This window comes from Pinus tabuliformis, chromosome 8, assembly GCF_031772625.1.
Source record: "Pinus tabuliformis cultivar Carrire ecotype Pingquan chromosome 8, CPIR1, whole genome shotgun sequence".
NCBI lineage: Eukaryota > Viridiplantae > Streptophyta > Pinopsida > Pinales > Pinaceae > Pinus > Pinus tabuliformis.
This window is the reverse complement of record NC_142294.1, coordinates 1,106,708,956-1,106,725,606: the sequence shown is the minus strand read 5'-3', so window position 1 is coordinate 1,106,725,606 and position 16,651 is coordinate 1,106,708,956. Positions and strand designations below refer to the sequence as shown.

Below are 16,651 nucleotides of genomic sequence, written 5' to 3'. Positions count from 1 at the left end.
ATCATTTCAGCTACAGTGTTGCCCTTCAAATATGGTTTGAAGGAAAAAAAGGTCATGGGCATACTTCAGGCTAAATCACCATATACCCTTCTAAAATATACATGGTACTAAAAATAATCAACAAAAAGTTAAAACTAATTTATTTTATTTTGAAATTTGTAATGAAGGATTGTGTCTTTTGCTTCTTGTGTAGGAAATGTTGATGAATGTCAACTTGGCCAGATCAATGTCCAAGTCTTGGGTTTTCAGGTGACCAAAGTATGCCCGAATTTTGGACTCCAAAATTCCATCAACGGACTCCAACTCAAGACTGGCTAGCCAGAAAACTAAGTAGCATGGGTGCTCGTACCCAGGATTGATTCTTTGTACCTGCACCCATCCCCATACCAAATGTACGGGAAATGTACCCATACCTGTACTCTGTCATACACCATTGTACCCTGCAACTCCTTCACATACCCTGATGTACCCCAAGCAAATTCAGAGACGTAACCTGATTCCAGGTACACCAGAGCCAATTTTAGCAATTAAAAAAATAATAGTTGAAAAACCCTAATAACGTTACAATTAGAGTAGGACCAGAAAGAAACCGTAAACTAACCAAGTGTTACCCCTTTTATACCATTAAACACTGATTTCATGCTCACTTTTGCATTTTCAGTTTGACTATGTGAACTTCAAAGAGACCAGCTGAGAAAATGACTATGTGGACTTCAAAGAGACCAGCTGACAAAATGTCTATGTGGACTTCAAAGAGACCAGCTGAGAAAATGACTATGTGAACTTCAAAGAGACCAGCTGAGTAAAAGAGAGAAATTGGGGCATTGTCCACTGTTTTTGTTGCAGGAACTTTGTGCCCAGTGGTTTAACATTAAGCATTCTTCATGATTCATCATCATTGGCATTCTTCACTTCCTGATTCCCCATATTTCAGCCTCATCATGTTTCAAGTTTTGGATTCTTCTGTTTATCGTTTCTACACAGTGATAAAACAGTGTCTGAAAAGCGAAGGAATGCAAATGTTCAATGTTGAATCAAGAATGTTATGGATGAATGGTGGGCACTGGAACGATTCGAATCTAAAAATGAATCTGAATCATCCCATGTTTCAATAACTGTTATACAAAACTCATATCCGTCCCACGTAACTGTATCCTGACAACCTAGTTGGCAAATAAAGTAAAATAGTTCAAAATTCCAATATAAGACTGTTTTTTAACAAGAGGCTTGCTATTATCACTGCATAGCAAGCGCGTTGTTCCCTAAGGTGGGAATATGGAAATGTCGGCAACTTAGAACACTCAAGGAAGATCCCTTATGCTAAGACGCTACAAGTGGGGTACCTATTTTACCAAAGTCGACCAGCAATTGCCCCTGGCCCCAGTCACCCACTTGCAGCAACAACAGAGCCCAAAAGAGAAAGATTTCTCTGGGGAATTTGAATCTCGGAAGAGGTATTGGGTTTCAAACATCCCCAGTTTACCACCTAACCAAGCCCTGTCGATACCTCCACCTGATTAAAGTATATACACATGAATTTCTGCTTGGAAAGAGTTTAAGATGTTGGAATTATCTGGGATTTGTACTAAACACAAATATAGAAAGAGCTAAAAATGTGGAAATATTTGCAATTGATACTTTACACATACATCTCCGCGCCTAAAATTGAAATCTCCATCCAAACACTCAGAAGAATTCATAAGGTGCCCAAACATATCACGGATTGCAGACTACGAATAAGCTAATGTGATTAATTACTAAAGATTTACGCAGAGATGGAAGGTGGGCTATATTCAAATTGAAGCGGATACATACCTATCGCGAGGCCCGTAGCAGCACATTAAATTTTGGAGCATATCCATGCTTTAAAATAGTATTCCGCGGTTTGTTCTTCGCCCGCATATGAGAGAAATTGTTCGCTTTACGATTCTGTAATTCATTAGCAATAAGATATTTGTTTGTTTGATTGCCGTCATTTATTTGATTATGATTTGTTCGAGCAATCCAGAGGTAGTCTCGAATGCATGCCGTCCAACAATGGGGAAACAGATGGGCTCATGTCTTAGAAAACGTCAAACAGACAAAACACGGATCATTCAGATATGTGGATTACTGCTCTACTTTCGTCCAGGAACCGTCAAATCTGACTCCTCATTCAATTGGGATAATACTCTGGGTGGATTTGAAATTCGTTCCGGGGCTTCGAAGCATCGACCCAAAACAATTCTTGCGATGCCCATGTTTCCCTAATTTAGTCTGGCACGCGCTATTGAAAGTTTAATAATGGTTTGGAACCAAGCGCGTAGTTTCACACGGTAGGCTTTGTGGATACGAAATGACAGTGGACTTAAGTGGATCAACGAAATGACACAATTTGAACGAATAGAAGTCAAATAATGAATTATTTTCAGTGTTCACGACTCCTCACAAAGTAAGAAGTAACAAGCCCCGCCATTTGGCACGGAATGCTACATTGTTCCTCTGCGAATATATCTAGTTTAGCAGTGAATTCTTTCCATGACCTTTTCTTTTCACTGGTACAAGTTTCATTCTAACACGGATGTAATGGGATTTTTTTCTTCCATGACCCTTTTTTTTACTACAAGTTTCAGTGTAACACGGATGTAACGATGTTTTTTTCCAATATTTCTATATAAAATATATAATGAAAAGCAATTTATTTTTTTAATTTTTGCGGTTAAGATAAGATATGGTAGAGATGTTATAATCTAATATAGATATGGTAGAGATGTTATAATCTAATATTTATTGTGATGAGAGGGGGTTTTTAGCTCAATATTTTAGACATATTATAATATAATGTTTAAAATTTTGACTGCATCAAATTAAAAATAAAAATAAAAATAAATTTAAAAAAATAAATAAATAAAATTATTAGTATAAAGTAGTATAAACATTTTATCTTAGTCAAAATAAAATAAAAATAAAAAATGGTCCATGGTATTTATTTGGAGTAGAGTCTATTTAAAAAGGTAAATTAAATCAGCTTAGATCCATCTTAACTTTAGATCTGTCTAGAGGAAAGAGGAATCAAATTTCTTGATATGCAAACTTCTTTTAGAGTGAAAAGAGATTTGATCTTTCTCTAAAATGGATCTAGATTGGTTACTAGTTGATTTATATTTTAATATAACACAGATGTTGTCATCTCCAGTGAAAAGAGATTTGATCTGTCTCAACCATTGATAAATGTGAAGTTAAAATGGATCTAGATTGGTTACTAATTGATTTATATTTTAATATAATAGAGATGTTATCATCTATATATAAATCATTTTCATAATATTATGACTTTTAAATAAGTGTAAGTTATATTATAACATAAAATGTACTATACTTTTTGGGTCAATGTTTTTATTGTATTGTTTTAACAGGTCATTCATTGATATATTGTATTGTATAAAAAGGTAGTTGATAATTTTATCATATTATATTAAAAAGAAGTATGATATGAATGTTGTCTTTCATTTATATATATGATAATATTGATAAAACAATTAAAATATTGTAGACCTAACTTAAACTTGAATTTATCAAATATTTAAAGGAATCAAATGTTTTACTGTGTAAATGTTTTTATAATTTAATTACATTTTTGTATTAATTCTTTCATATTAAATGATACAGAAAATTACACCTCAAGAAATTTGATCTATCTCAATGTTCGATAAATTCTAGCTTAACAAGAGTAAAACCTTTTTGGTAAAACCCTAGCAGTGTCACCATTATGTTGTTATTGATGGCTTCTGGCTTTGGATGGCCATACTCTCCTCCTCTGCCTCTTGCTCTTGATATTGTTGTCTTCAATACCCTAGTTATCAATGGCCCAAGATTTTAAAGATTGATACCAACCCAATTTGTCAAAAATTGGATGATGTCTTGAAAATTATTGTCCATGTGAATCAGTCATGAGAAATGGCCCTCAAGTTGGCTGAGAGGGGTCTTATTGGGCATATTATGGGATTGTGGCCATCATTGTTCTCTTTGCACAATGGGTGGATAAAAATTGGAGGCCCAAGATAGAGTGACAAATTCTCGATATCCTTCTATAAAAGGGGTTTTTCAACATTCTTCTTTGAAAAAAAAAGAGGATCATGATATGATCTTTTGCAACGGGCCTTACTTCATTGGAGCTCAAGGTTTGAATTTGGATCATTGGAGTCTGGATTTTAACCCTGAAAATGATGTCCCGTTAGTTGTACCAATTTAGGTTAAGCTATCATATCTTCCTCTTCATTGTTCCAATGAGGAAACCTTCAAGAATATTGGTAATGTTTTGGGTCAATACATCGATTGGGTTGAGCCATAAGAAGGAATGTGATTTTGTACTTGAATTTGTGTTGAAGTGGATCTAGATAAGGGGCTACCAATAGCAATCAATTTGCAACCAGACAATTGGATTCATTATCAAGGTGTAGATTATGACCAGTTGTCATTCAATGTGAGATATGGCATGAATATGGACATTTTGCCCATAGATGTCCAATGATGGAAAAGACCCAAAAAAAAAATAATGGAGAGGGTTATCGGTGGAAATAGCTAAAATGAAGAAAGGGAGCTTTGAAGCAAAGTGCAACTACAAAACCTTAGGAATGAAATGGATGGAGATCTAAAATCTCCTCTTCTCCAAAAAAAAATGGCCACCACAGGTGAATGATCTTCCTCAAGGAAGCTCAAGGAACTGGGAGGGAATAAATTTGAAGCCTTGAACTCGGTAGATGTAGATGGGGAAATTCCATATTCCACCCATCAAAAGATTCCTTTGGTAGACTCTTAGCACTTGAGCTTTGAGGGCCAAAATGTTGAGATGCCTCCCTTAGAGGATATCCTTGTTCGGGAATGGGTTGATATGGAGGAAGAAATTGAAATGGAGGAGGAGGAAGTCTTTCACTCCCTAAAGGATCCCACAAGGATCTTCTGCCATTAGATTGGTAGATGAAAAACATAAGGTGAAAGGTAAAATATAGAAAAAAAAACACACACAAGAAAGTGGGACAACAAACAAATCGAGACGTGAGAAGTGCATACACAAAGAAAGATAAAGAGTTGGGTTCCCAAAGGTCATTCTAAGCAACTTCCCCGAAGATTCTCAAGCAAAATAGAAAAGGAAGTGGCCCTGCCCCTGTACAAGGGGGCTCTAAATCCACAAGTAAATGATGAAAGTCCTCTCCTAGGATTGTAGAGGACTAGGATAAAAAAAAAATGGCTAAAGTTAAGAGTCTAGTTAAAAAACAAAAACCCCTGGTCTTCCTCATCTAAGAGACTAAATCCGGGGAACAAGATGTTCTTCAAAAATGTTCAATTTGATGGAAAGGGTGGGAACTTCAAACAATAAATTCTCATGGAGCCTTAGGAGGTTTGTGCACTATGTGGTCTTTTCTTCACTTTTGCATTCTCTCTTGTCAATCCACTACTCATCGACTCACGATTCAAATTTTGAAGTTATATTCTCAAAATACATGTTATTTCTTTAATATTTATTTGTAATTCCATTATCAAGAAAAAATAGAATGTTGGTCTTCCTACAAATGTTAGAGGACTAAGATTGGAGCCAAGAATGTATTTTGGGTGGCAACTTTAACACTACTCTTAATTTGTGGGAAAAGAAAGGAGGACCCTGGTTAGAGACCCTTTTCAAGAGCAGATGGAAGACCTTTTCAGTAAATTGGATTTGATAGATATCAAACCTTGAGAAAATAACACTGTGGTGATGTTGTTGTTGTTTCCAAGTTGAATTCTTAACTAATCTCGTGTTCATTCATGTGCCCCTGCTAGGGAGGAAGGGCCCTCCTCTTTAGCAAGGACTGCAGTGGTAGAGTAGTTGTATATTATTGTTATTTTCTTTTAGTATTTGTATGATCTTCTGTTGTCGCTATATAATTTGTAAAATATATCTGCTTCAATTCCAAATTTATGATATGCTATTACACATATTTGGTTAGCAGTATGGTAGTTGACCAGCTAGTGTAGTTATCAGTACAGTGTGTGGCGTGCCTTTGTTCTGGTAAATGTGAAGTGTGATTCCATTCTTGTAGTGTTTTTTTATTTATGCATGGATGTTAGTTTATGCAATTGATTCAGTGACATTCTTTACTGTTTTCTATTTTCACTCTTAGTTATAGTGTATCGGCATAGATAGTGCAGACTCCATTAAAATAACAGACCTACCCTGGGTTGACAATTAATTGGTTGCAGTCTTGGTCAATTAGGATTGATTAATACAAAACTACATTTTGGTGCCTTTGTTGGGGATGGCAGTTGATGATATAGTCAGCCAAGTTGTTTGCTTGATGATAGAGTGTTCCTAGTCCACAGTCGTTGGGCGATAAGATGAGAGTTAAGAACCTGTGCATTGCTCTAACATACCTGGGCGGGCTCACTGATGTGATCACTGGGGCACTTAGGGTGCGGCATTTTGGTATTTTCTTAAAATGTGTCTTCAGCTCTTCGGTTGTTGGGCGGTAAGACGATAGGTAAGAACCTACACATTGCTCTAACATACCTGGGCAAGCTCACCACTGTCGAAACTAAGACACCTAGGGTGTGAATTAATACACATAGGGTCCATGTGTGAAACTGTAGGAATCATAGAAATACTGAAAACACCCCCCACTCTAATTAGTCACAGGAAAAACGAGTTGTAAAAAGGAAAAGAACAGTGTAGATTTGGGAAGGAAAACATTTATCCATGAACTGATCTCAAGGGCAGAAAAAGAACAGTCAACTTCTCAGAGGGATGCAACGAAAAACTGGGCCACAAAAAAGTTGTTACTCCCATAAGAACAGAAGCCTTTGATTCCTCTGTCTCAGTACCATATCATTCTAAAGCTAGTGAGAACACTCCTAAGACTAAGCATCCAATTCAGAAGTAGTAGGGGGAAGCTAGTAACCAAAACCTTAGGACCAAGGGACAAGGGGAAACTGAGGGGGAGCACCAGAAGCCTGAAACAGGAGAGCATTGATTGGTTTATCAATATCTAGATTCGGGCAATGCAATGAAACAGCTAGCCCTGAAGTAGCATGAGCTACCAATTTCACCCACAAGACAATCATTAGAACGGTCTGAAGAACACATGTTGCAACAAGGATCAGAAGGGTCAACAATTGGGGATATTAGAGGCGAGGCTCCCATGAAAAACATTACTTTATCATCTTTACCATCTTTTCAAGGAATGACTGTAGAAGATCCTGATACCTTCTTGTTTGAATTTGATGTCTTGTGCAGGAGCTATGACTATGTTTCAGATGCTCAGAAACTAAAATTATTTCCTGCTACTCTAAAAGGAGCAGCCCTGAGATGGTTCATGGGGTTAGGCTCTGCTTCTATTCGAACATGGAGCGACATGAAGGAGACATTTTTATAAAAGTATAAGATTATTGTAGAACCAAGGACTTTTGAGAGGAAATATTTAGGATGACACAAAAGGAGGATGAGAGCTTGGAGGACTATGTGGAGCGATTTCATTACAATTTGTAGAGATCTAAACACGATGATTTAGATCACAAATTCTTGAAGACCATATTCATAAGGGGAGTAAGGGATGATTGCCTTGATACCCTGAATCTACTAGGGAAGTAGGACATATCCCAGGAACTGTTTGCCGAGATAATAAAGCTCTATCTGAGATGCTCTAGAGGATCGTCGAAGGGAAGAAGCACAATCCGAGATGCCTTTGCCCGAATACCAAAATTTGCAGGTGGAGGAGTAACTAGAGCAAAGATCGGGAATTTATTTGAAAATTTCGAAACTGACCTCCTTAGTACTTTATCTGCCCAGATAACGACGACACAGATCAAGAAGGTACAAGGGGAATTTGAAACAGCTTTAGTTGTGTTCTTTCTAAAATGCAGAAAGAAACATCCCTTGAGGGATTGTGAAATGAACAACATCAGCTTATGCAATATTTGTGAGCTGGAACATCCTATAGGTAAATGTTTGGAGCTTCCCAGACTAAAAGCAATGCTTAGAGAGTCGAGTGAAGAAGTTCAGTCCTCTTATTTCATCGGACCCAGGAGACCATGGCAGCCACAACCCCTAGGTATGTCCCAAGATTTTTCTTCTTTTAATTCATGGAATAATGCATATAACGCTCAACAATATCCATGGCAATACTCTGCTCCTTCTCCAGCACAATTTCCTTCGCCCTGGAACTAGTGGTCCTCCTCTCCGTCTATTCAATATCCTCCATCTCAACCATATCCTTGGAATCAAAATTGGAGTGGAAATTCCCAAAGTCTAGTTCCCTCTACATTACCAATGCAGCAGTAGCTATAATTGCCCCCTTTCCAAATTCTTGTTCCTACACCTCCTGTGCAACCCCAATTACCTGTTCAACCAAACCCTAACCCGAATAATAAAGTAGCCCAGAGCATAAAGGCTTTGACTACCTTCCAGACTTACCTTATCACTCCCGTTGGACTTAATGAAATTCAACTACAGTCGGGTAAGGTGATTAAATCAAACCGCTTCCCTATCATCACCGAGGAAGAATGTGAGTCTTCCAGAGAAGGTACAGTAGATATTGATGCAGTTGTTACACCTGTAACAGCCAACCCGAGAAGAATTGTTACTCTTGTAACAATTAACTCGAGTAAGGTCGATATACCTGTAGCAGCCGATTCGGATGTTATGACTCAGGATCCTCCATATCCTCAGAGATAAATTGATGTTGGAATGACGTCACAAACTGAATCCGATTTTCTTAGGGAGTTGTGAAACCTACACGTATGGATTCCTCTGCTACAAGCTCTTAAAGAAGTGCATATTTATGCCAAAACAGTACGAGACCTATGCATTAAAAAACCTGGAAGGAAGCCTAAGGACCCTGCTACTATACACGTGATGGGGAAATTGTCTGAATTAATGACTCCTCGGCCTCTTTTAACCAAGTATAACGATCCAGGGAACCCTACGGTTACTGTTTATATTGATGACCAGCCCATAACTAATACATTAACTGATCTTGGGGCAGTCATTAATGTAATGACAAAGGACCTCTTTACCACCATGGGGCTACATGGGCTTATACATACGCCTACCGTACTTGAATTAGCAGATAGATCCCGTTTTAAACTGGAGGGGGTATTAGAAGGTGTAGTAATCACAATAGCTTCCTGGAGGTATTTGGTCGACTTTCTTATCTTGCAAACCAAATCCTACCTCGGGGGACATCCTTTGATTTTAGGGAGACCCTGGTTGGGCACTGCAGATGCGTTTATAGGGTGCAGATTAAGATCTATGATGATTTCAGATGGCCAAACTACAAATAACCTTAACCTTTACCCAAAAAAACCAAATATGGATTTGAACAATCCCTGGTGGGATGAATTTGAACCTGAATCAGATCTTTCCCTACCGCTCCTCACTCTTGGAAAAGCCCAGTATTTCAAGGATGAGACAGAGGATGATATCATTAATGGCTTTATTAGTAACTCATTTTCTGTCACTTCTATTGAAAATTCAAGTGAGGAAGAGGAGGCAGATGATGTAAACTTTGAACAAATGAGAACCACTCCGCATATTAGCAGCAGTCCAGTTGAAATAGAACTAGGGAAGTATTTGATTATTAATCCCAATATGACTGCTGAGCAAAATAAACTGTTGTTACAGTTGTTACAGAAATACAAAAAGACATTTGCATGGGACTACATAGATATGAAAGGGATTCATCCTAGTCTGTGCACTTGCCACATTTATTTGAAAGATGGCTGCAAACCAATTAGACAACCGCAACGTTGCATGAACCCTGCATTGAAGGTGGTAGTGAAAGAAGAATTACAGAAATTCCTAAATGCTAACTTCATTTATCTGATATTTGACAGTGAGTGGGTGTCTTTGCTTATCATTGTTCCTAAGAAGAATGGCAAGTGGAGAGTTTGTGTGGATTATAGAGAATTCAATAAAGCCACTCAAAAGGACCATTTTCCTTTACCATTTATATATCAGGTCCTTGATACCCTCTCTAGGAAAAAGTTTTTCTAATTTTTAGATGGGTTTAGTGGCTACAACCAGATACAGATTGCCCTAGAGGATCAAGATAAAATGACCTTTACTTTCCCTTGGGGAACTTTCACATACAGAGTACTCCCTTTTGGACTCTGCAATGCGCCAACAACTTTTCAGAAGGAAATACAAGGAATTTTTTCTGATTAGTTGAATGATTGCCTTATATAGACTAATGTTGATTTGAGCACCGAAAAATGTCACATGATGATGAATGAAGGGATCGTGTTGGGACACTTCATTTCTGCTGACAAGACCAAGGTAGACCCTGTTAACATAGAGGTCATCTTGAAAATTCCAACACCTAAAACGCAAAAATAGGTACGTAGTTTCTTGGGGTACACAGGGTATTACAGAAGGTTTATAGAGAATTTTTCAAAAATTGCATCGCCTCTGTTCTCCTTACTTATGAAAGATGTGGAATTTGTGTGGATAGGAAAGTGTGAGCAGGCCTTTTTGAAGCTGAAAAGTTGTGTATCGGCAGCTTCTGTGTTACATGGACCCAATTGGGAACTGTCGTTTCACATAGCTACAAATGCATCTGGCATTGGCGTAGGTGTTGTTTTGGGCCAGTGGGAGGATAGGAAACCTTACGTTATTTATTACATAAGAAAGAATTTGACTCCGGCTAAGTTCAACTACACAGTGACCGAGAAAGAATTCCTAGCAGTAGTGCATGCCATCAACAAGTTTCGACATTATATTATTGGGTATCAAGTATTTGTACACACTGACCACTCTGCCATTTGTTTTTTAATGAATAAGCCAATTACCAAGGGTAAAATTACACGTTGGTTATTGTTGTTACAGTAATTTGATATCACAATTTTATATAAACCTGGAAAAGATAATGTAGTAGTTGGCTTTCTTTCTAGGTTAACTATTGATGACAATTTCATTCCTATTGAGGATTATTTCCCTGATGAGTATCTCTTTGCTATTTCTACTCACTCACCATGGTATGCAGATATAGCCAATTATGTTGCTGCAAGAAATTTTCCACAATACTCATCCTCTAAGGAAAAGAGAAAAATCATACAATAGAGTTCTACTTATTCCTGGATAGAGGGGAATCTCTATCACACTGGACCAGATTTTCTGATCAGACGTTGTGTTAGGGAAGGTGAGATCTTTGACATCCTTAAGGCTTGTCACGATGAACCTTGTGGAGGGTACTTCGCAGACAAGCGGAAATGATACAAAGTCCTCTCAATAGGATATTATTGGCCCACAATATTTCAAGATGCTAAGAAGTTCGTGAAAGGGTGTGATAGCTGCCAGAGGATGGGCCAACCGCTGCAATCAAATGAGATGTCGTTACAACCTTAAATAGCCTTAGAACCATTTGAGAAATGGGCCTTGGCTTTTGTGGGACCAATTAATCCTTCATCTAGATAGAATTCCTACATCTTGGTCTACACTGACTATGTCACAAAACGGGTTGAGGCAAAAGCACTTACTATAGCCATGGAACAAGTTGTTTCAGACTTTCTGTTTGAAGACATCTTTGTCCGTTTTGGGATGCCTAGGGAGATAGTGACAAATGTAGGGCCCCAATTTACATCTCACTTGATCCAAAAGTTGGTTGAAAAATATAAAATCCATCATAGAATCACATCACCTTATCACCCACAAGAAAATGGCCAAGTGGAAAGCACTAACAAAGTCATTGAGGGGATTCTTACTCAGACTATGGCTAATCACCGAAGGTATTGGGCTGATAAACTTCCAGAAATGTTGTGGGCATATAGAACTACATGGATCAATACTACGAGATTCTCACCATATGAACTTGTGTGTGGTAAAAATCCCTTATTCCCTATAGAGTTCGAAATCAAGACATTGAGAATAGCATTGTAGGTAAATCTAGATCTGGCTACAACACAAAAGAAAAGGTTGAACCAACTAAATGAATTGGAGGAGAAACAGTTGGTTGTTATCCAGCAAACAAAGATTATCCAACAGCAGAGAGCTAAGTGGCATGACAGGTTTATCAAAAAGAAGAAATTTCAGAAAGGAGATTGGGCTCTCTTATATGATTCGAGATTCATGGACTTCAAGGGTAAGCTCTGCACCAGATGGCTAGGTCCTTATGAGGTAGATGCAGTCTTTGACAATGGGACTATGAAATTGGTTACCATTGATAGTGGGAGGACACCATTGCTTCATAATGGCCACCGTCTTTGGTTATATCATAAACCTGCATCAAGGGATTTATTTGTTAACATTGTCCCAAATTCGGACCTTCAAATTATAGGAGCAGGGGAAAACCCCTCTGTGCTTATTATCGGGAAATCTAGTGTTTATGTGGAGCTACTAGTCCCACTAAGGCTGGTAGCTACCTTAGGAACAAACAAACTAAAACCACTTTCGTTTTCCTTTATGAGAAGTAGATAAGAGGGGAATAAAGGAGACCAACCTTTGTCTTGCGCTTGGTTCCTTGCTTGATTCCTCTCCCTTCTGATAGATCTTTGCCACTCGCTTCCTCGTCTACTCAGCTTCAAAGAGCACCTGTAGGATCAAAGCAACATAATACTATCCAAGAACATAGATCTACTATCATAAACAATATAGGACCAGATATATAGTGACCACACAAATGCATATATCATCAATCATACAAGAATGTGGAGGAAAACTTGAATAGCTTTATTAATAATCAATAATAGCAAAGAGGATTACAACCAATTGTTCTGACCCAGCATCATCCTCTCAGCAAGAAAGCCCTTCTTCACCTCATGAAAAGATTAGATCACCCAACACTATGATGTTACACCAAGAAACCAGCAGCACTTCCTTAAAAGATACAAAATTCCAGCCTTTGGATCTCTGGGATGAGGGATCCATATATAGATGTTTGCAAGGGGGGTGAGTCAGCTTTTGAGATTTGATTAGTGTCCTCTCTCTGATAGTTCTTGATTCCAATTGGAGATTGATGATCTCTTACTCATCCCTGGGCGAATGCAGAGAGGCAAGTGTCATAGGAGAAGTTTGTGGAAGATTCCATGATCCTCCACCTTGCAGATTGACCCTGCCATTTGTCCACTCTCGCCCATCGCACCCCATAGAAGGGATTTTCAGTATGCATCGCCCCTCCCATGTGCATTTAGGTGGGATGCAGCGCACTTTGACCATGGAGCAGGTGAGATGGTCCAGTTCTGACCAGTTCGGAGTAGTTTTTCATGGAGAACTTCTGGGAGAGGTTGTAATCAATTGACCTTGTCCTTTTAGGGGTTGGAACAACACTTTCAGGGACTTAGGAGCCCTTGGTTTATGGACATTTATGATTGGGGTTGTAGTGCTCAAAAATGTCTATAACAGTCGCCCCCTAAAGCATGAGGTCATTAATCTTTTGATGTCGGGTGAAATGCTTTATCATGAGGATCCGAAGTTTTTTCAAGCTGGAAGGTGACCTGTAATAAGATACAATACAATACATTATCTTCATAATATTTTCATGATCTAGTTGACGCGGGCATTCCCATGCTCAACTTTATAAATTCATTTTCATGTACATAAGACAGACAATCGTCTGAGTGCAGACTGATGATTCTGGTAGAGTCATCATCCCTTGGATTGGATGATTATCTGTGCAGTAATGATGTACATTTGATGTCTTTATTTTCCTGAATATATATCGCAGCCCGGATGGATGAAACTAGATCCGGGGTCTTCAATCTCGTTTGATCTTCACTCAAAGTACAAGTCGATCCATGTGAGAGATGTTCTGGAGTCGAACATGGAAAGACATCGCCTGATTACTAGCCAATGATGTAAGTTGTTAACAGGCGCGAGAGGAATCACCGATAATGATGATGACCCTCAAGGTACTACAGTACAATTCACGTGGTGTGAATAAAGGGACTTGGCGTCGAACACCACGCAAAATCTTTCGGTCGAAGGCCATTGATGTAAACCTGTCGCCGGAAGTGAGAAACTTGCCATTGAGGCATGCAAGCTTCAAAGTATTGAAATGGTTGTTCCTAGATCGACTTCTTGGATAATGAGCTGATGTCGACAAGAAGCGATCCGTCATAGGAGGGCCTTAGTGAATCCCACATCAATGACATGGAACGGAGCAAATGATTTTAATGGAGGTGAAAACGATCTGGTGATATAAGGTTCAGGGTGGCGGTCATGAAAGAATGGAGCGTAAATGTATTGCAGTGGATGAGACACAGGTGAATTCTCTGAGCGACTTCTCTTGAACATACCGGTGACACTGACATGATGGATTGGTAGCGTTAACCCCAAATATGGATGGCGTGATGGACGCATGGTGATATGACCAGTGAACGGAACAACCCAACCTGACTCAGATGCGGAGTGAAAGTGTCATGTTCAAGAGCGACTTGCTACCAATAAAGTTTCTTCAAGTTTTCTTCCCAATTTTTCCCGAGTCATTGCTAACTAGTACCTCTTTATTTTTGTCAAGCTTGAGGAGGATAACATATGCTTGGTCTATGATTTGCCCTTCGGGCAAACCCATCACTATGTTTTAACGAGCCTAGCGATAGTGAAACTCGTTCTTGTCTGTATGGACAAGTTTGTCGCTATTCGGTTTTAACGAGTTTAACGATAAAGATAACTCGGTCCTTTTCAATTTTAGAGAGTCTGAAAAAGGGGACATAAAGAAAACTCTAATAATCCTTTTTCATCATATAATCCCTTGAGTCCGAAAAAGTATAAAACAATACAAAAGGGATGAATTTTCGGTACTTTTAACGAGCCGAACAAAACAAGCGCTCGATCTTCTTGTGTAATAATCCCTCAAGTCCAAAAAGATTAAAATCTAAAGGAGGGATAGCACTTCCGGTCACTTTAACGAGCTGGAGAGGCCAATTGCTCGGCAATCTTTTCATATCTTACGAGTCAGTTGAAAAGAGCTTAAAGGAGACTCATTTTTTGAGGAACGAGTGATAAATTTGGGTAGCAGCTAATTCCAGGTAAGGTTTGGAATTTTCCAATCACGACAGTGTCACAAGGATGGCTAATAGGATCACTTTTCGTAGTTGTTCCTCAAAAAGGGTAAACAATCAAATGGAGGTGAATGATCGGCCAAAACAAAGTGGAGGTGATGATGAGAACAGGACCAAGGCTTCAAAGGCTGATGATAATACATTCACGATGGTTATTTACCGGAAATTGGTTCATTTTTTAATGAGCTTAAACTCCGGGGGAACATTTGCTCATTGCTTATGTTTATTTTTTAACGAGCTTGAATTCCGCGTTAAAACTGCTCGATCCAGTGGTATAATAAGGATGTCTCATTTAAAAAAAATGGCATTTTTCAAAGCATTGCCCCACATCCTTTCTTTATGCAAGTTAGGAAACGACCAATCCTACGAGTTTAAAGGGTTAGAGGACCTACAAATTTAAAAAATAAATGGTCGCTCTTCGCTTGCACGCCAAAAGGTTTGCATGCGCCTAGGTATAGCGAAAAATTTCCAGGTTACCAAAGATTGTTCTATCCATACTTCAGGCAAAACACTTCCTCGGCGATGTCTATCGAAATAAACAAAGGTGAGTGTCGCAATTGGCTCCACTCACATAACTTTGACGAAGGAATCTTATTCCAGTCTAATTTCATAAACTAGTCATATATCCTTCGCAAAAATACCCAAGGTTTTCCTGTCGAAACAGACCAGGGTGCATGCCCCCTGGGTTTCAGTCATGATCCGGATTTAAATAGGAACGCAATCAAATATAGAGATAACCATAAAGACATATATACAGCGGAAATAATACTTCATTTCATTAATGGAAAATACTGAAATATGCTTACAAATAGAAATAGAAATAACCCAGCTAGGGCGATGGTAGCTTATCTCTGAGAATAGATGTGTCGGCTACATGCCTCTGAACTGTTCCGAATTGTGTTACAATGAGGCTCGAGGGCCTATTTATTGTTGAGAAACAATGGAAAACCCTTCACATTCCAAAACCTAATCCTAGAAGATAAAACGCCAAATTGTGGGCCCCGTTTTTGGGTAAGTTGGTACATCAACTTCTTGGGGTCACGAATTGGTCGTACTATCTCCGTTTGACACGCATGATAGCCCGTTGGAAAGATCTCTCCGAGGATTACGACGGAAAAGACGATTTTTAGCTCCAGAAGTTTAGGACCCGAAAAACTACTAAAAATAGTAAACTGTGCTATAATTAAGGAAACAGAAAAACTAAAAGAGACAGTTGTGTGTTGGGTGTGGAGCCTGATTATCTTCTATATTCAAAGGTATCGCCACATAGGACCCCAGTTCGAAATGGGGGCGGCAACGCCGCCCGTAAAATATTCGCTGCAGGGGGGGTCCAGGGGGGGCGGCCCCCCCCTGGCGGGGGGTTTCGGGGGCAGCGCCCCCGAAGCTAAAAACAGCTGTAAAATTGCCTTGTAAAAGTATAGTAATTTCTAGTCAATCTGGGCCGTTCATTAGGCGGATGATCTGATGGTAGAACTTATGTTTAGTTTAGGGTTTTTTGCCCTAGAAGGCAACCCCTCTCTTTGTATGAGGGTATTGTATTTGAGGCTGTGAGATAGATGTGTATTCTGTGAGCGAGAAATAGAGAGGTGAGACTGTGAGAGAAAACAGAGGATATTACAACGGATTTGCTGTAGGTTGTGTCTCTTCA

General features: G+C 38.9%; 1 protein-coding gene across 1 annotated transcript in view; it reads right to left on the bottom strand.

The window, feature by feature from the left end:
* The window catches only part of LOC149239221 (PTI1-like tyrosine-protein kinase At3g15890), a 96,282-nt gene extending 93,758 nt beyond the window's left edge, over positions 1 to 2,524 (bottom strand). Inside the window, exon 1 of the mRNA XM_089373350.1 lies at positions 1,816 to 2,524. Coding sequence (XP_089229476.1) covers positions 1,816 to 1,862 — 47 coding nt within the window. The 5' untranslated portion in view covers positions 1,863 to 2,524. The remainder of the gene's footprint in view (positions 1 to 1,815) is intronic.
* Positions 2,525 to 16,651: the final 14,127 nt, after the last annotated feature.